Here is a 20,551-nt window from a genome sequence, read left to right as displayed (position 1 = left end):
TGGTAATAGTGAGATCAATTCTTAACATTGGAAATAAAGCCAGCAGAGATCTTCTACTATTGAACAATGAGCAAAGGAAATGCTAAAGGTTATTCAATTGAGCTGAAACCACATGAATGCTGTCTAATAATAATGAAGCTGAACTTCCTATACTTCCATTAGCTTTAGTTCACTTTAGTTATCACCCACTTCTTTTTCTTCATAATTGTTTCCATTTTCTTTTTGGTTTGGATGACCAAAGTTGGGTGTTCAGTTCATATTGTATGCATTCATTTAAACACATTAAAGTAAGGTCTATATATGGAAACACCTGTATAAGTGAAGCAAAAAAGGGAGCCTCTCATGAATATATCTAATTCCATAGTTAGTTCAAAAAATCTTAATTTAGAAGGCTGAAATATTAAGTGCCCAAGGTCACTAAGAATTTGGCAGGATGCAAGTTAAATGTATTGTTTTATTTATTTTTAAAACTTGCTATATTGTCCTGATTACCACAATAACTCAACAGCTTATAATAGTTTAAAAGTACACTTTCCATATTTTCATAATAAATACTTTTCTAGAGTTAACCAATCATTATACATTACTTACAGTTACCAAACAAAGCAAAAGTCTCAGGCACAAACGTTTGAGACTTTCAGAGCCTTCTGCGCAAAGTAATGCATCCAAACTCTCCATCAGATTCTAGAAAAGAGAAAAGTTATTATACCGGTAATTTGTTTCAAGCTCAAGTTGCTTTTAACCTTCACTACTGCTGTGCTTCTATGATGTACTGAATCCCTTTTTGTGGTTATTTTACGTACAGTATTTTATGCAATAGATGGTAAATAATTAAGTCAAGCTCATTATTTATTTTGTGTTTAAAGAACCTAACTATATGCTACACTGTGGTATTGATATATCGTTAAAGAAGCTACTTAATATCATGCTGTAATTTTCTGTTATTTCCTTGACACAGCCCAAATACATTTTGTCAGTATCTAGATTAGGAGCTATCAGGAAGCTAGGAAGAGAAAGAAGCATGTTATTCTATGCACAAGCTACTCTGCCAACTGAATATATGTCTATTTTTGAACAGCACCCCGCAACTTAAGTTAAGGATGAGGAAAATCTAGCCTGAAAATCAAATAAAGCCAACTTTCTTCTCCAAGTGGAACTGCTTTTCTCTGCCTTGGAGCTAAGAAAATTTAGTCTCTTAGGACTGGGGGCTAGAGAAAAAAACTTTTGAGCTCTGGGTGATAGGAAAAGGAACTTTTTTCTCTGTGTGCAGGAACATACCAGAAACAATGCCTCCTTCCATCCCACTCCTGCTTCTGTGGTAGTAGGAGAAATGCAGTATTGAACAGTGGAGGAAGAATAGCCTCAGGCCACAGTGGGCTTTTCAAGATAAATGGGATTCTCCTTCCCCCAAATCCATGGCTTCCTATCATCATGTGACTAATTCACATGTTATTAGAATGAAAACAAAACCCGTTATTTCAATATAGCAAGCTCTCACCTTCATGCACAGTTCAGCTTTGTCGAAGCCCATTAGCATATTGATGATGTCAAAGCCAGATGTGGATTTGTTCTTCTGATGAACCCCACGGATCAGAGCACATAATGTCTGCAGCAGAAAACACAAAATCACGCATGCAGGAATTATGAGACAAAGCCTCCCTGGCAGCGAAAACTGCCATCACCAATGCAGAAATTTAAATTTATGGCATTTGGGTTTTTAAAAGTATGATACTGTAGATCGGGGGTGTCAAACTCATGTCACGTGACTTATTGTGACTTTTTCCCTTTGCTAAACTGGGCATGGGCATGGTCAGTGTGTGACACATCCAGCCCCTGGGTCACAAGTTTGATAGCCCTGCCCTAGATCACTTAGAGTGAATTTCAATACCATAAATTCAATAGCATGTGACCAGAGCTTCATTTGTACTTTCTCTTTTCCACCAACAAGCAAACCAAAAACCAGACCTCCAAAGGCAGATAGGAAATATCTCATTAAGAGAAACTGTGACATTTGCAGAAGAATTCCACTGGCTTCACCTATCTTCCTTTCTGATATTTTATCAAAATGTATAACATATCAAGCTCTCCTGAATCATCTAACAATAAAAAAGGAAAATATGTTATCATTGCCTATGATGGTAAAGTAATTAAGAAGGGATGCCTGATTCAGCATACTGAACCAAAAGATCTTTTATTGACCACAATAATGCCGACTAATTCCTTCATTAGCACTAGCGTAACTGATTATTAGTTAATAGGTTTTGTTTCATGGAAGCCAAGGGAAATTCATGGCACCTGTAACGCGTTGACCACTCTGATTGGATGCTCTTCTCCTAACGCCCAGATGCAACGTTGGAACAAGCAATTAATGTTATCTTTTATCTTCATTAACTCTTCACCATCCAGAGATTCCAGCTTTCCTTCCAGATATTCCAAATTCACCTGAGAGGCAAGAGGTAGAGCTTAAGCTGATGGTGGAATTGCTTAGGAAGGGCAAGAAAAACTGGAAATTGATCATTGTAAGAATAAACATGAAGAATTTTGTTCAATCTCTATTACCTTCATGAGGAAGAGCTCCTCCCAAAACCGAGGGTTGTATTTACTGGGATCTTCTGTCTGAAAGGAAATGGGATCACTATTACAGTGATGGCTATAAGCTGAAGATAACAAGTTTAGTTTTACATGATATTGTTAACAGTCTGCCCATGAAAGTAAAAACACGCCAAGATAATGTTTGATTAAGGAACATTGGCCTTCCTTCTCATTCATACTACAAGACGTTATAATACTAGAATACCAAACTCTGTTATGATGAAAGAAAAATAAATCCAGTGCTTACTGTGAAGATCTCATCGTACATTAACACAACCTTCTCTTTCAGGGGTTTCTTACTAGATGAAGATTTCCGAAGTAATCCACCTTTTTTCTCAGATTGTGCCATGGCTTACAACCTGTGGACTGAAAGAAATGGTAGACATCAGAGAAATCGATCCTAAGAACATTTCCACAAGAGTTGCTTCTTTCTTCTTTCTCCTGATTTTTACAATTTCTCAGAAGCAACCCCTACTGTGAGGGGTCTCTGGTGGTCTCTGAGCTTGGTTGTTTTCTTGCAGATGTGTCATTACCCAAACTAGGTAACCTCAGCAGTGCTAGTGTTAGCTAGTTAGTTACTGAAACTAACAAGCATCACTAGCACTGATGATGTTACCTAATTTAGGTAATGAAATGTCTGCAACAAAACAACCACGCTCAAAAAGCTTCAACAACCCTCATTTCAACCCTGAGTTACAAATATTCTCTTTTATCAAAATCTATACTATACTTAACTATATAATACAGTAAGAACTATCATGACAATCAGTTTGGTGCAGTGGTTAATGCATCAGGCTAGAAACTGGGAAGTCATGAGTTTTAGTTCCAGCTGGGTGGCCTTGAGCCAGTCACTTTTTCTCAGGAAGGAGGCAACCACAAACCACTTCTGAAAAACCTTTCCAAGAAACCTGCAGGGACTTCTCCAGGCAGTCTCCAAGAATTGGACATGATTAAACGGAAGGGAAAAAGAAAGTATGATAGATCTTAGCCTACTTAAGACGTACGTTTCCTACCTGGAGTGCAAGGTACATAGAAAAAAAGCTCACTAAAATACATACAATACATATGTTTTACAGATCCAAAAAAGTAGACATAGAGTACTTAATGTTGACAGTTGTTATACAGTGTATTTGTTATTTCACTTGCAATGAAGAATCACGAGGGAAATGTGTGCATTTTTTCTGCAGAAAACAAGTTTGTGTGAAGCATTTGCATGACTTAAAAGAAAATCGCATGAAAACTCAACTACCCACCCATGTAGCTCAGAGAATAACTGTAGCTCATTTAAGTATACATTTTATTTTTCATTTCACCAATGAAATCGTGAAATGTACATAAGAATCATCACATTGTAGTGGTCTCCAAATAAGGCTTAGTCCTAATAGGTTAATAATCACTCATCCCAAGTAAAAAACAGATATTTTATCTTGTTTTATTTAACTGGGTTTATATGCTACTCAAATCAATACCATCGGTAAGGAGCCATCATGCTTAAAGAAGGTTAAAACAAGAGAGTAACAATAACTTTGTGACACACCAAGGAGCAATAAAATGCTATTAAACAGACACCTCATTGGAAAAGGGAAGAGCCTCGGAACAGCCACATCTGTCCCTAAGAAAAAGCCAAGCTTAATGCCTTTCCCAAATCACAGCAGGTAGAGGTCATTTGGATGACTAGCCTACATTCTAGGCTAGATATATGTCCAACCTACAGGAAAATTAATTTAATCCACATTTGGATAGAACTCTTCTTCCCATAACAGCTATCCAATTTCTAGGATTTCATAGAAGGCTCTTTGACTTCTCCGTGGTAGTGACCTGATAGGGTAGAATAAGAAGAAAGTCTATTCTAACTGGAATAACCAAACTGTAGAATTGTCCATCCAATGTAATTCAGGTAGTCTCTCTTTTGCCATCTTGTACTAACCAATGAATATTTTTTAAGCATTTTATTTACTTGATAAATGTTTTTCACCATTAAAAATATTTCATATATTGTTTTAACATTATGAATGGCTGTAAATATTTTGTAGGATTCTTAGTAATGCACATGCATTTGAAAAGTTGTTCAATATAAATAAAACTTTGCATTGTATCTTCGACTCCATTACATATAAATTATTGTCCATAAGCCAGCACGTAGGTATATCTTGAACAATGTAAAGATCCTACACATGCACAGAGCCAATTTTGTCCACTTTTCCAGGTGTGCATATTGTGATAAACTACAGTTAACATGTAAAGTTTATTTGGGAACTACTCAGTGTTGTTAAAGATGTACTTTAGTGCATAAAAGATAATAAACCAAGTGGCTCAGAATGCCCCAATTCACCCAATGCTAAAACTGATCCCCCTTCCTTGGATTTTCTATCATAACTCCCATCCAATCACCTGTGTTAATGTAGCAATAAAGCAGAAGGGCAAGCGGTTATCTCCAGTTACTATATATAATATATTGAACAGCCTAGATATTACAAAGTATGCTACAGTGCCTATAAACTTTAACAATTAATTCTGCAACTAAAGATGCAAGTTACTTTTAAAAAAGAATAAATAGTACAACAATCCTAGTTGGTAAATTTCTCAGTGGGGCTAACATCCATTTCAGACCATCACCCAGAGATTTATTTTCTGCAAAACTCAGAAATGGAATATGCAATAAAGAGCATATTGTTATAGTATGTATTGGATGACTTCAGGCAGGTTAGTCAATTCATATACTATCATTACTTTCTAGTTACTTGCTGGTTTTATAGGCCTTGGGCCTGCTTTCCATCCCACTGGGTCCCATTCCCTCCTCTTCACACAGCCCCATCCTTGATTGGTCATTTGCCTTTTATTCTAGATCTCCTTCTGGAAGCGCCTGCTGCACTGTGCAGCCTTCGTACACAGCAGAGGCCCAACAATTCTGCCCCAGAAGAAGGCACCAAGTTGCAAACAGCCTCAATAAATTCCAGCTGCTCCAAAACGGCACCTACTTCCAGGATGGAATTATATGGCCTGCTGTAGGGACACTGTAGCAGCCATAATGTCAAAACCTGGACATATGTAAGGGGGGGGGGGGCGGTTGTGGGAGGAGGGTCTGTCATAACTTTGAGCAGTCACTAAGCAACTGGTCATTAAGTCGAGGACTACCTTTATAACTAACTGGAAGAAACAAAAAAAAACAATTAATATGAGCAATATCTCAAAGAAGTATCTCAAAATAAGTCATAAAGCCACTCCCCAGTAATGAAAGGGAGCAAAGAGCATTTATGTCTCATCCTAAAATCTACAACAATGAATGTATCTACAGAAACAGAGTATCAAATTATTTTCTTCTGAGGGAAGTTATTACCGAATTAAGTATTAAGGTAAAAAAAAAAAAAACCTCCACCATCCCACTCTAAAAAAATCCTGACTGGTGTACTTTTCAACAATACAAATTCCAACTGTAACACTGCTATCTTCAGTAAAATCCATTTTTGATTCTTTGATTATCTTAGGTCACAATAAAAGTTTATGACACCATGACTCTCTTTGAAGCATCTATTGCATAAACAGGAAATAAAAGGAAAAATTACATATAAAACTGTTGTTTTCTTGTAATTCAGTTTGCCTTAAGGTATGGTTTGAAAAACTCAACTCTTAAATGATCAATATTTAAAACTTAACCATCCACCATTCTAAACCTTCAGTAGCTCAAATTCTCAGATTTCTCCATCTGGAATTCCAACAGCCTGTCCTTATTACGTCTTCAAAATAGAGAAATTGAAGTGTGTGGGTGTATATCTATGTGTATATAGAACACTAGCGAAGAGTTAATGGAAAAAACTAGCATGATTAAGCAAAACTATGTTTGAAGAATGGTAGACATTGATAGCAATCCAACAGTGATTCACATCCAGCACATCAGTCACATACATGCAAACAAATCTTATTTATGATACTTACAAGGGTTACTTGTAATGGCTGCTGTTCCTCAGTTCTTCAGAATGGCTTATATAAAAGTTTCGCATTTTACATTACCAATCCTGCAGTAAAATTGTTTGGTGTCTTTAGAATATTATATTGACCGATTTCCATTATATTAAAATGTAGGATTTTATGTCACACTAAGTCCTGGTTTGCTTAGCCACATTTTTTTTATAAAATTAACTAAAAATACAGTTACTATGTGTAAGACGTGTGTCTGGTTTAATGCAACATACAAAATTAAAGCCATAGTTTAAAACATAGTATATGTACCAGACCCCCAACAAAATAGAAAACCAAATTTCAGGCAAGTTTGCAATCAATGTAAGGTGATTCAGTAGCATTGCTTTTCAAATGCAATATAACTGCATTTAAATTTCTATTTATTATGAACAGTGGCTTATTTTACCCTCATATTTGCAACTTTCAAAAGGGGATATTAATATTTGTGTTCATGTAACACACTTCTCCTTATTTGAACCAAGTTTTAGTGAACCATATTTCATGGATTTGTATGAAACATAAATAGGCCAGTGTGGCTGGATTTGCTAGGCAGAAATATGGTCTACTCTACACCCTCTTAAAAAATAAATAATGGGGGAATGGAGTGATTAGCAATCACAAACAGTAAATTCTATATTTTGATAAGAATATCTGGTTTCTTCTTCTGAAGAATAAATAAAAAGCTTTTGATTCCTCATTAAGTGACTTGTACTTTATGTACACTCCATTCCAAATTATATTAGGAGAGAAAAGTCTGCATTATGTTTAAAGATGTAGGAACAGAAAGAAGTAAAATTATTCAGTTCTGCAAATAGAACCATGTGAGTAGAAAAGTATCTGGCCAATAGTTTGCATTCTTCCAGATTTGCATTCCTCCAAAACATCTTTCATCTTTTATAACAGAGTGGGCAGTATTTATACTTATGTATATTTTATTTTGATGAGAACCTCATTCTCTATCAACAGCAGCACTGTAGGAAAGGCATGGGCTTAGAATGAACAGAGTTAAGGTCCAAGCATTTATTTTATCCCTGTATCAGAACTTAGCAGAGTCCTTTATATTCTCAGTTATATCCAGTAAACTTTCATTTCAAGCAAAATTCAGAGGGGGAAGAATTATTTTGCTGCTGTTACTCTGAAATAATTAGGGATGTGATTATCCTGACTGCCAGTTACCCAGGGGGTCCCACAATAAACCCCTCAAAGCGGAAGGTATATTAAGTATCCTGACATCCATGAATATGCCTGGACTTCAACTCCCATAATTTCTGATCAGTGATCATCCTGGCTAGAGCTTATGGGGTTCAAGACTGCTGGGAAGAAACATTATGACAGTGTTTGGAAGCCCAGATTAAAGCTGGTGTCATCAATGGCACCTATAAGACAATCCAGGTTTTCCTCTTTCCGTCCCAGCAAAGTTTCTTAACAATTAAGTATACAGAAATTGAGAAAGGAAAACGGGCTGTCTTCCTCGCGAACATGGCACAAGCACCCACATTTTGCTGAAATAATGCCGAGGTGCACCGCAACGCTTCCCCCCACCTCTCCTCCACCCTCATTACACTTTGCGCCCTGATCCTCCTCGATCCCATCGATCCCTCTAAGCTGGCCCCAGCTTTTCCCTCCCGCCTGGCTCTCCTCAGCAAGGGTGGCTGGAGCACCGACCGGGGCACAAGGAAGGCCGGATTTTGAGGGGTGGGGAAGGATCATATCTGTTACCTGCGCGGGGCGATGCCTTTCAAAGCGCATGCGTCGAGGAGAGAGCCTTGGCTCCACCTTCTTCAGATCACGCAGGCGCATAATCCTCGATCGGCTCGGTTCAGCCTATGATCGCCTGGCGAATTCCCTTTCCGGAGAGTTTCTAATGGGAGCGGGCTGCGGAGAAGAGGCCAACTGTTGGCAGATGCATTACGGGCTTATAAATGCAAATGAGCAATTAGTCGGTAGTATCTTTTGGGTTGCATAGATGGAAAGGCAGAATAACAATTGCAATTGTGGTACACACTTTTTTCCCTGGCATCGAAGTACCGGTAGTCTCAATGCAATGGGATTTCTTCCAGAGAAAGCAAAAAAGATCGATTCAGCAGCACTTCACTGTAGGGATTTTAAGCCATTCTATGATCCGGGTTTTAATTAGCTGATCCTTTATCCTGTGGGAAACGAACTGGCCTTATTTCACGGATCTCATTACTATACAGCAGTGGTAAAGGGCTGGTTTTGAGTGGTAGGTTTACAAAATGCGTAATTCTTAACATGGTCAAATTCATTAGGAGCTGCCAAGCAGTGTGTAGTCAATTAGTGGTGTACCCAACATGTAATTTTGGAGTGGCAAATTGATAGCATGGGGTTTCCTGTTTGTTGTAAACTGAAGGAATGGCCCAATTCATATCTCAATATTCTGCTCTGAATTCCCCAGAATTATCGGTAAATCTGGAGGAGGAGGGGAAACGCCAAGTAAGACAAAGGCATTATGACAAATCAAAATGTTACTTACAGGAGAGAGAAGTTTTCCTTTTTCTCAGAACTCTTCTTCAGGCCAGTGATTACAAATGCATCAAATGCAGAGAAATCGGAGAATCCAAAAGTTGAGCCACCTGTGTCAGTCATGATCTATTTGGCCAGAGTCACCCCAAAATAGATTGTGGCCTGAATGCATTCTTCATTGCTGGGTATGGATATTTTATACCCAGCTATCTTTATCCCTCTTTGTTGCTTGCAGGCGCATTGACACTTCTGTGCTGGTTAGCAAAACAAGAAGTCAGTAAATCCAGGTGCTTCTGTTTGACCTCCCATTGGCTTTGTCCTTCCATCTCTCATGCTTCATTGGAGGGGAAAAGCAAACCGTTTCATGGGACAAAACAGGCCATAAAGCCAGCACACAATGGCAAATCAATTGTCTGCACCTCCATTGTCTCTCAAAACATGGTAATTTCAGCAGAGCACTCTTAATAAGTACCGGTAAATGAGTTGAAGAATGCAGATGAATCCTATATAGGTAGTCCTCAACTTACAACAGTTCGCTTAGCAACAGTGCAAAGTTACAATGACGCTGAAAAAAATGATGACCATTTTTCACACTTATGACCATTACTGTGCAAAACAGTAATGTCACATTTTTTCAGTGTTGTCGCAAGTTTGAGCAGTCAATAAATGAACTGTTATAAATTGAGGACTACCTGTACTACTTTTGAAAATGCACATAGTCCTCGACTTACGACCACAATTGACCCAAGAATTTATATTGCTGAGTGAGAAATTTGTTCAGTGAGTTTTGCCCCATTTTTATGACTCTTGTTGCCACAATTGTTAAGGGAATCACTGCAGTTGTTAAGTTAGGAACACAGTTGTTAAGTGAATCTCCATTGACTTAGCTTGTCAGAAGGTGCAAAAGGAGATCACATGACTGGGACACAGCAATCATGATAAATGTGGGTCAATTGTCAAGCATTTGAATTTTGATCACGTGATCGAGGGGATGCTGCAACAGTTATAAGTGAAAAACCATCACAAGTCACTTTTTTCAGTGCCGTTGTTAACTTCAAACAGTCACTAAACAAACTGCTGTAAATCGAGGACCACCTGTATGCTAAAGCCGGTTTCCTGTTAATCTAATTGTCTTGAAAAGAGGCTACAGTGAAGCACATATACTGCAATTGTTATAAAGAGGAAAACCTGTTAATCTTGAGTGCAATTAAAGCAGCAGTGCTATGCATACTTTTGAAGAAAAATGTCATTAGCCAGCATTTTAAGATGCCGGTAGAAAACAGGATTTTTTTCCCCAGCAGATCCCAAAACTTGCACGTAATCCAAATCTTCCTTCTTGGTAATTTGTTTCTGCATCTGGGATGGCATTACTAATTTTCGGAGTCTAGATTTAATTAATCCGGGAGATTTAGTTGAGGGGAAGGTTTATTTTTTTCTCCTTTTGATCTAAAGACTTCTGTTGATTTAACAATAAAGCGCCCCTCAACCTATATGTGCCCGGTCGGTGCTTCCCCGCCCACCGACGCACCGTCCCTTTAACTCAAAAAAAAAGAGTGCTCGTTTTCCTCCGGCCCCTTTTGGCTACGAAAAGGCAGCTTAATTGGGGAGGCCAGGTTTTAACTTCATCTGGCAGGGACGGAAGTGGAAGAACGGCCGGGAGTTCGGATTTGGTGCCGAGGTACCGGAGGGGGAGTGCCTCAGTCCGGAAACCAAAGGCCTCGTGATTGCAATAAGGAATTCGGCGCTGGTTTACTTCTGAGCGGCGGAGGGGCTGGCGGATTCCCTTGGGTGCTGCTTTGCGGAAGAAACGGCTAGAGCGAGCCGGAGTGCCTGGCGTTCGGCCTGTTCCGGGAGAGCGAAGGCGCCTAGGAACAGCCACGCACCCTCTGAGCCCGAGCAGCTCAAGCGGAATTCCGCGCTCGTGTGAACGAGAGAGAGAGAGAGAAGAGGGCAACGCAGACTTCCCGGCGTATGAGAGTTGGAGCCCGGAACCGTAAGGGGCCATGGGAATAGCGAGCTGGGCGCGGCATCGTGGAAAGAGCGGGCTTTGAAAGCTTCGGCTGAGGCTACTGAAAAGCGAATGGGGGTTAAAGGCTGGAGGGAAAGGAGTGGAATTGCTTATACGTCTTTCTGGGGAGGGAAAAAGGAGCGCGCAATAACGCAGATCCAGGAGCGCTAGAATCGGCGGAGAGACTTGCGAGGGCCAAGTTTCTTCTCTCCGCTGCAAGAAGCCGGGATATAAAGAAACCTCGGTGGGTCGGTGAAGTTTGGCCTAGCACAGCTCGTCAGCCTTTTGCCCGGCCGGCCCTATGTGATCGGCAGCCGCTCGGGAGTCGGGACGTCCCGAAATGAAGGGAGCGGTGGAACTTCGGCAGGTCTCGGACTGGAGTGACTATGCTCGAGGCCGCTGGCTGCGGGAGCTGCTGGATCAGCGTCGTGCCGGGGAGCCTCCCAGCCGCGTCCTAACCAGCCCCGACAAGCATCATCTGCTTCTCCTGTGGAACCAGCCGGCCTCCCAGCCTCGACTGGTGGCTTTTCAGCGCCTGGGGCTGGATGGAGGAGACCTGGAGAAGACCTGGAAGCCGCATCAGCCCCCAGTGGTGGAGCTGCTTTTTCTGGAGAGCCCAACTGCTGCTGTCCCCTGGGTGTTGGCTGTCATTTGGGAGCAAGGCAGGACTGAAATCTGGCGCTTTGTGCCCACTGCCGGATGGCACTTGCTGCAGAGCTTGGAACTGTGCCATGGAGCCCGTGCTCGGATTGTCTCCATTTGCAGCTTGGAGGACCAGCTCGTTTGGTGTGAAGAGAGGCCTCCTTTGGATGCTCAGCCGACTCCTGAGAGAAGAGCCTTCCAATATTGTATTTGTGTCCGAGGCCTTCAGGTTGGAGAGCAGGGTATCCAGCTGAGCCCTCTCAGGGTTATCTTGCACAATAGCCCTGTTTACCAAGTCTTGGCCAAACCCTCTGGTGTCTTCCTTGTCCCCACCCCATCCACCTTCTCAAGGATAGCCAAGTTTGTCCTCATCTGGCGACCTGAAATGGCTGATATTGTTATTGCTGCGCCACGCGGTCCCTGCTTTTCCATAAAAGCCTCCCATGCAGGCAGCGATATGGACTTCAAAAAGCTAGTGCTCAGTTATGTGGGATTCTTGGAATCCATGAAAGATTTGGCTGTTCACAGCTGTGCCCTATCCAGTTGTGGAGAACTGCTCTTGATCACGCGAACGGGCACCATCCAGGGAGTCCAACCTAATGGTGTCTGGCGACCTGTCTTTGACTTGGCAGGAGAAATGTTGTCTTCAGGAGAGCAGGTCCAATTAAAGGTATTTGGGGACATCCTGGCTTGCTTGCTGAAGGATACTCTTTATCTTGTGGATTTGAACAGTAGAGAGCTGATAGAAAGCAAAGCCCTGAGCACTGAAAGAGTACACTTTTTGGACTCGCCTACCATAGACGAAGAAATCCAGCTCCTTGCTCAGGATGGCATTTACACCCTTGACTTCTCAGACTCAGATCAAGGCCGCCAGTCTGAATCCAACCTGGTTCAGGTGGTGTTTGAAGAAGCCTGCATATACTATCAAAGACGGAGTCTCAGTAGTTCGCAACTGACTGTGGAGAAACTGAAGAAGGGGGGCATGTTTCAGGCTCCTGTTGCACTGTCTTCCATCCTGTGCCATAGTCTTGATCCCAGAAGAAAAAAGCTCAGGGCCCTCCCAGAATCTTATACCAAGCTCCTGGGCACAATGCAATTAGAACTGCAGAACTATCAAGATCTGGAGTCCCTCAAGTTGTGTGTGGTTCAAGCTTCAGAAAGTGAGGTCAAGAGCTATGGTGAAGCCCTGGTGGAGCAAGAACTTAGCCGCCTTCTACACTTGGACTTGAACAGAGAGAACTTGGCATACCTGAATGTCATATTCACTGCCTTCCCTGGGGCTTTCTGGAAAGCTATCCAGAACCATCTCCAGCTACAAGAGAACAGGGATGGCATTTTGGTAGCTAGAGCCACTCCAGATGTATGGAAAAAAATTCTGTGGGGAGCTGCTCCTAGCCAAACTAAGCAAGAAGAAAGCCCTCCAAATGGAGTATTCCCCTTTGAACTTGTCTGTCTTTCACTTCTCGAGTTCAAGCCTAAATGGTTGCCTCACTTTGTGGAGCTCTCCCAGCAATATTTGGGTGCGTCTTGGACTTACAAAAGCAAAGAAGGGCCTGAGGGCGGTGTGCCTCTGTATAAGAGAGCACTGGCTGTACTGCCAAGGTGTGCTAGATGTCCAGTAGCAAATGGAGAAATGGAAATTGAGCTCTTGCTCTGTAGCCAGAGGCCCAAAGCAATCCTCCAAGCCATGGAACTCCTTATCCAATGTGGGAGATGGCAGCATGTGATGGAGACAGCAGAGAAATTCTCCTTGTTGAGCCCTTTGCTAAACAAAGAGATTTTTATTAATCTCCTGGGGGAGTTTTCCCGGCACCGGGCGTTGGACCCCTATTTGGACAAGTTGTGGGAGCTTTGCCCGGCAGATATGAGTGCCACTGATGTCCTGAGCATTATTCAACGACACCTAGCATCAGTAGAGCTCAAACCATTTCCTTTTGCACAAGATGGATCATCCCAACTTACTATTGCCCTGCTCAAACCACTGTTGTACAGACTGGCACAAAGTGAAACATCCCAGAATGAAATTTTTGGACATGTCTTACAGGTCTCATCTTTTCCCCCACCAACACCACCCAGGAAGCATCAGTCTCTTTCGAAAGCAGGTTCCCAGGAAAATCTAACCTTCTTTCAAAACCAATCATAGTTTTTTTATTGTCTCAGGATTAGAACAAGCAACCTGGTATTTAAAAAATGATTCTGCAAAATCAGGACCTGCAATCTTTATATTCCAAGCTCATCCAGCTAAAGTAGAAAGTTAAATCACAGAATCATGTATTGTCAGTGACTTTGTTTGGAACAGCGTAGAGCTTCTAGGAAGGATTGGAAACATTTTATATCTTTAAACGAGGGTAAATAAAGGCATCTCTTCCCTAACCTTTCAGACACATTGGGATCATAATTCTCAAAATGAGAATTCTGGATTGTACAGTATTTTTGGCACATCTGGGGGGCATCAGTTGGGGACGGCTGCATATCTAAAATAACAATTGTTTCAGTAAAATTTGAAATGTCACTACTGATGTACTCCTGTCCCTTCATGAATAATAGTATGGGACTTTGACATTGATAGCATGCCAATCTGCATTCATCAACTGTATTTGTATACGATTTTCACTGAGGAGTAGCAGTGTTCTTTTGTACTCAGAAGTAGTCTTCCTCCAAGGCTGTTATGTGGATAAGGGGTTGATTATTATAGTCTAAGGCAGGGGTGTCAAACTCGGGTCATCATGGTGGCGTCACGTGACATATTGAGACTTTTTTCCCCTTCGCTAAATCGGTTGTGGGCGTGGCCAATGCCTGACACATCCTGATGCAGCCAGTTTGACAGCCCTGGTCTAAAGCATCTGAAGAAATCAGGTTGGAGAAGATTTCTCTAAACTCTTATTTTGCGAGGAGAGAAAACATTCTTGATACTAAGTCTAAAAGTTTCGTTTACCAGACTTACTTCCTCTTAAAGCTTTGAAACTCCCTAAATGTAATCAGCAGCTGCTGTTTCTCTGAAAATAATCACTCCTCAGGTGTATCACAGATTTAAGCAATATTTACCTTAAGCAGGGGAAGCCCCGCTGTTTTGACTGTCTTTATCTATGCACACCTTTGTCCCCTCAGGGGCCTTTATTTTTTGCTTTTTAGAGAAGTGGAAAAGATTCATTATAATAATGTATGCTATGTTTCTTTGTAAGAAAGTATAATTCTTCTAATGCTGCATTTCATATTTAAGCAAATTCTTCTTTGCTTTAAAATGGCAAGACTTCAAACAAAGTGCTATTATAATATAACTCCTGACAATGTTTTATTAGTCCATTCTTCTTTTCCATTTAAGTAAAAATAGCCCTATCAGGGATGGAGACATTTCGTCTTACAAACATTGCTATGCTGCAATTTCTGGCATCCTTCATGTCCTACATGTATAATGATAGGGTCTTTTTCTACATAGATTTAAGAAAAATAGAGGAATCCTTATGTCAGGGGTATCCAAACCTGGGAACTTTTAAGACTTATGGACTTCAACTCCCAGAATTCTGGCTGGGGTATTCTGGGAGTTGAAGTCCACAAGTCTTAAAAGTTCCCAAGTTTGGACACCCCTGCCTTAAGTGATCTAACCATGAATATTTTACCATGTGTAGGTGGTGATACAGCATTGTTTTAATTCTCATGAAACTGACAGGATCATTTTAAAAAAATGAATGTTTTCCCTGATGTGATCCAAAAAGGAGGTCGCTTGTTGAATAAAAGCAAGGGCTATCTTACTTCAGTTCTCTGTTTTATAATGATTTTAACAGCTGCTTTGCTGCCAACTTTTGATTTAAAAGCCAATGGGATACATGTGAAAACTGTTGAGATGGAGACTCTGAAGCCCTCACAAAATTGCTGAAATCTTTGGACTCCCAAGCAATTTGATTAAGACTCAGAAATGTTAGAAATTAAGAAGGGTCATAGGTTCTCCACCCATTTTGAAAAGATGGCTGTGAGCAGGTAGTTTGTCTACTGTTTGTTTATGCTGTAATTCTGTTGCCCGCCCTACAGCTTGGAAAGTTTTCTTAGTGATTGTTTAGCAGGAAAGGGCTCTCTGGTTACACAGGACCCTGCCCTGATATCTGAAAAACATGAATGAAAGCTAATGTATCTATTGATTAGGCTTGAGTATTCTTCATTGCCTTGGCGATCTGGGGGTTTTAGTGTAAAGCAAATATTTTTTCTTTCCAGCTCTGAGCTTCCACTTTCTGGAGTAAAAGAGAGACATGTAGGGAAACCCAAGAGCTACTTTAGAAGCAAACAAGGGAGGTGTAGGTGATGAAAGAACACAAAACGTTTGGCTCACATCAAACTGGCCATCCCAAATGTACAATACTTTTGCTTTCTATAGGTGACATTCTTCAAAAACCTCCAAGATTCTGCTTCCGGTTGTTGAGAACGACGGACGTGTTTGTCCGCCCTGTGCTCTCTTGGTGGGCTCCCCTCGGCTTGTGGGGGGCACAGGGTGCCTTGAAGGGGTGCCCTGCCATAGGGGCTGCTCGCTGGGGGTCCCCTGGATTGGCGGCGGCTGCGGGGGGGCCTCCGGCGTTGCCCTAGGAGCCCCTCTTGATTATAAAGAGGCAAGGTTCTTTCTACTCTACAAACAAATGGGTTGTTTACTAGTGCTGGACTTCAAACAGTGGCTGGATGTTTGTTCTCGTGAAGTAGGAATGAAAGGGTAAGCAACATTAAGATTTGCCTGGATGCTTTCTGCCATGCCTGTCTTGAGTACCTCCGGCACTCACAAAGACCAGCTGGCCGGCGTTTACGTACACGCCGAAAATCAGAAGAGCAGCTGGCAAAGGCACGCCCACAGGGAGGGCTATGCCTGCCACCTCTGGCACACATGCCATAGGTTCGCCATCATGGTTCTATAGTATTTTTGTTAATTCAATCTGAATCTCTTGTGAATGGGGACTAACACTAGTAGATAATTCATAGTCTGACATGGAAGAAGGTCAGCTAAGAAAACAAATGTGTGGGAAGAAAAATTACAGCAAGCAAACTGTTAGCAGTTTCTCTTTGTCTATTGAGTCATAGCATAAGAGCTGTGATCTTAACTTCCCAGCTTCTATAAAACTGGGAATATACCTGCCTTTAGATTACCCAACTGGAATGTTCAGAGAAGAATAGATTAAGACTGAATTCAAATATTATTAAGGGATCATGAATTCACCTTAAGTTGGCTTTCATAATATGATGGGAGGGAAGTTGGGAGTGCAAAACATCAAGAGGACATGTAATTGTATCTTAAATGTGTCAGCCTATAAATATTAATTTGATGGAATAGCTATCTTGGTGAATGTTCTGGCTTGGTCAGCCATTGAATTTTGAGGCAGGTATTCCTGTTGAATAAGCATTTGTCACACCATTGCAAAAATACATCAAAATTATATTTAATAGCAGCATTTGAAATTATAGTTTATTAATTAAAAATGTTTTGAGTCCAACAAAACATAGCTTCCTGACCACCTCAGATTTCTTTCTTATACTGTAGCAGCCAGGGGCAGCCAGCTGGTTTTCAAGCAAGGTCCAAAGCTGGTTTCATGGTGATTTGTTCTTGATTTATGTTAATATTTAACGTTGCAGTTCCATTAACAGCGAGATGCCATGTTTGGTGGGCCTCATTCTTGGGGAACAGCAATTGATAAATGCTAAGTATCCAAGGCCTACCTCAAATCCTATAAAAGCCATGAACAATGTAATTTCCTTGAATTTACAAATGAAAGACAAACAATACACCAATAAAAATAATTATATTCATTCAAATGAGAAGCAAAACCATGTATACAGATTCAAGTATCTTTCTTGGTAAAGTGGGGAGGGGAGGGGTGTAATTATTTTCACTCTAGATTAGTCTTTACCAGTCCTCCTCCTTCGTAGAATCAAATAAAATTTATTATATAATAGAAATCATGTAATCCAGGCAACTGAAAATATATTTATCAAACTTCGTGAAAATAAGACATAATTTAAATAAGAAACTGCTAGGAACAATTACTGTCAGTGATAGCATAACAATCATCTTGAATTGCTCCCCATATATTGTAGGTTTTCATAACGCCCTTAGAAAAGAAAGAAATGGAGTTGTGGATAATTTGCTAGAAGAAAATCAGTCTTAATGATATCCTGACAGTGAGTGAGTAAAAGTGAGAATGTGTACTGTACATTAAACTATGACTGCATGTTCTTTGCTCTGAAAATGTGCAAATATGAGCCACTCCCCCACCCCCAATATCTGGGTGAGATAAGAAAATGTCCTATTTCATGTAAAGTTTTCATTTTTCCTTGATTACTGTTGCTTTAAGTCATTCTTCACACATTCTTCTAAAAGCTAATTTAGAAGCAGAAGGAAAAATAATGTTCCTATTGCTCTTTCTGGAGCAAGAAAAATGTAATGCAAAAAGGTGGAAAGCACATAAAAATGTTTCTGCTACTGTGCTGGGAATCTGATTTAAATTTTATTATAAATACAAATTAAATTCTTTTAAAAGTTGTATATGGAAATTGAACAATAAAAAGTCAAGTAACAAATGATACCTACTATCCTAATATTTAATACTTTGAAGTAAAATATTTGTAATGTTACATTCGGACCAGCAATTAATTTATGAGCTATACTTTGAATTAATAGGTCTGTAAATCATTAAAAACATTACAGGTAGTCCTCGATTTACAGCCACAATTGAGGCCAAAATTTCTGTTGCTAAGGGAGACAGGTGTTAAGTGAATTTTGCCCCATTTTATGAGTTTTCTTTCCACAATTGTTAAGTGAAACACTGCGGTTGTTAAACTGGAAACACAATTGTTAAGTGGATCTGGTGGCCCCATTAACTCGGCTTGTCAAAAGGTCACAATTGGTGATCACATGACCCCAGGATACTGCAATTGTCATAAATATGTTGCCAAGTGTCTGAATTTTGATCTCGTAGCCAGGGGAATGCTGAATTGGTCATAAGTGAAAAGTCATAAGTCACTTTTTTCAGTGCCATTGTAACTTTCAACGGTCACTAAGTGAATTGTTAAAAGTTGAGGACTACCTGTATTTTCTGCTACTAATCCAGTCCCTCCCTAAACTTCAAATTTCCAATGCTGACTCGGAATTATGTCATACGTCTGGAGTGTCAGGCAAGACTAATCTGAAAGGAGTAGAATCCTCATGATGTTCCTCTTCCAAATGATTTATAGTATCATCTTTCATTATTGGAGTCATCTTCATTTTGCATTAATCTAAATGCATTCATTTCTATGATTAATTTTTAAATAAATATTACTATTCATCTCGTGAGAGAACTTTCCCCATTCTCATGAGGGTATCACGTTTCTGACAAAATAAATTCATGATTCAATATTATTTGGTATAATATTGGGGAGAGGATAAATGCCCAAAATATGCACATCAATTATTGGAGAATGTGAGGAAGAGGGAAAGAGAAAAACATACATGACTAGATTGCAATGATAGACTGAAGTACAAGACAAAATCTGCAAAGTGCTGTAGATAAAATTTAAGGCAATTCGTTCTTCCCGATTTGGAAATGCTCAGTAGTATTTCATTATGGCTCATATTTGATTTCTCTTCCAGAATATCAACCTTTAAAGTAGGTATGGAGTAGATCCAGAAGGCACTATTTGCAATTCATTTTAATCTAACAAAGAGTTCTAAATCTGTTGAGGGTCAGAAGAATTACTGTGAAGATGCTCTGCTATATATTGGGGTCTGTATAGTAATTCAGTAGAATGCAGTGATATCACTATGGAGCCCCTTGAGTATCGGGGCTTTTTCCTGTTAAATGGACAGCATAAAGACTGCAAACCTAATCTCTAGAGTAGGGCGGAGCCCTCTTCATAGACTGAGTGTACAGCCAAACTACAATTCTCTGTCACAGGGCTTATGGCACAGTAGTTTCTCTTGTAGGGAAAAAGTGGTTGCCATCTTACAAACTTGTTCAGGAAAAAAATGTGGCAAAGATCCACACACTGCACAATGTCAAGAGAAACCCAAGAATTCTCTTGACCATTGTTTGTTGCATTCATAGCTGCTCAGAGCCGGAATGTTGAAAAAGGAAATGTTATTTCTTCAGCTGAGGCCGGGGCATTTTGAACATGTTTTGCCTTGACCTGTAATGGGAAAAGAAGAAGAAATTAAGAAAATTGAACCTTGATGGTTGGAAAGCCGCAATAAGGGTACTGATGATTTGGAAATAGGAAGCTTTAGAGATTTTGTTGTTGTTTGGCAGCTCTTGGTCCCTCACTGTTGGTTCATGCGATAAGATGGGGCTTTAAAAATACTCTCTACCCTGATAAATATACCACACACTACTTTTTCACATCATCCCAAGCATTATTTGTTTGTCAGCATGTGACAAAAACAGTATTGCAAAAAGTTACAGTATTGCAATGAGTTTCCCACTCTGCAGACCATTATGTTCATTTCCTTGTTAAGTACCGTGTTTCCCCGAAAATAAGACAGGGTCTTATTTTCTTTTGAACCCTGAAATAAGCACTTGGCCTTATTTTCAGGGATGTCTTATTATTTTTGAGATGCAGGAGGAGGTGAATGTGGCTACCTCATGGCTGCTGCTCTGTTGGAATATTTTTGGGGAGGACTTATTTTCAGGGGATGGCTTATTTTAGTGCATGCACTCAAAAGTCCGATTGGGCTTATTATCCGGGGAGGTCTTATTTTCGGGGAAACAGGGTATTAACACCAGAACAGGGAGGTACCTACACTACATTTGGTATTCTCTACACCCCAAATGGCTTTCACGCTCCTGTAGTGGCTACGGTAATTAAATAGCTCTTATTTAGCCTAATACTGAAATTTGCTTGAACTTCAATGCTGCCTAGCAA

The 20,551-nt window shown here is 40.4% G+C and overlaps 3 protein-coding genes across 7 annotated transcripts in view; 1 reads left to right on the top strand and 2 right to left on the bottom strand.

Annotated features, from left to right (window-relative positions):
* ARMH3 (armadillo like helical domain containing 3) overlaps positions 1-8,415 on the bottom strand; it is a 148,955-nt gene extending 140,540 nt beyond the window's left edge. The window contains exons 1-7 of one of the 3 annotated variants that reach the window (XM_081956429.1): positions 8,269-8,374; positions 6,526-6,605; positions 2,840-2,958; positions 2,560-2,616; positions 2,296-2,442; positions 1,499-1,606; positions 592-684 (exon numbers count right to left, since the gene is read on the bottom strand). In XM_081956429.1, coding sequence (XP_081812555.1) covers positions 592-684; positions 1,499-1,606; positions 2,296-2,442; positions 2,560-2,616; positions 2,840-2,941 — 507 coding nt within the window. In that variant the 5' untranslated portion in view covers positions 2,942-2,958; positions 6,526-6,605; positions 8,269-8,374. Of the gene's footprint in view, positions 1-591; positions 685-1,498; positions 1,607-2,295; positions 2,443-2,559; positions 2,617-2,839; positions 2,959-6,525; positions 6,606-8,111; positions 8,171-8,268 lie in introns of those variants that run through there. The other 2 variants (XM_081956430.1, XM_081956431.1) reach the window with 2 other exon arrangements.
* A 2,198-nt stretch (positions 8,416-10,613) lies between these two features.
* HPS6 (HPS6 biogenesis of lysosomal organelles complex 2 subunit 3) lies at positions 10,614-14,198 on the top strand. The gene has a single exon (XM_081955944.1). It carries the CDS (start codon positions 11,382-11,384, stop codon positions 13,824-13,826), a length of 2,445 nt encoding a protein of 814 aa, XP_081812070.1. The 5' UTR covers positions 10,614-11,381; the 3' UTR covers positions 13,827-14,198.
* Positions 14,199-14,796: 598 nt separating this feature from the next.
* The window catches only part of LOC309393586 (prominin-1-A-like), a 45,772-nt gene continuing 40,017 nt past the window's right edge, over positions 14,797-20,551 (bottom strand). For all 3 annotated transcript variants that reach the window (XM_081955947.1, XM_081955945.1, XM_081955946.1), the window contains exon 25: positions 14,797-19,819. In XM_081955947.1, coding sequence (XP_081812073.1) covers positions 19,771-19,819 — 49 coding nt within the window. In that variant the 3' untranslated portion in view covers positions 14,797-19,770. The remainder of the gene's footprint in view (positions 19,820-20,551) is intronic.

This window comes from Natrix helvetica (genome assembly GCF_964273705.1).
Source record: "Natrix helvetica genome assembly, chromosome: 5".
NCBI classification, from domain to species: Eukaryota; Metazoa; Chordata; class Lepidosauria; order Squamata; family Natricidae; genus Natrix; species Natrix helvetica.
The sequence above is the reverse complement of the archived record's forward strand: the minus strand, read 5'-3'. Positions and strand labels throughout refer to the sequence as shown.

Bases quoted from the DNA above. Each gene is read 5' to 3' on its own strand.
- HPS6 (XM_081955944.1), top strand. From the start codon at position 11,382: ATGAAGGGAGCGGTGGAACTTCGGCAGGTCTCGGACTGGAGTGACTAT.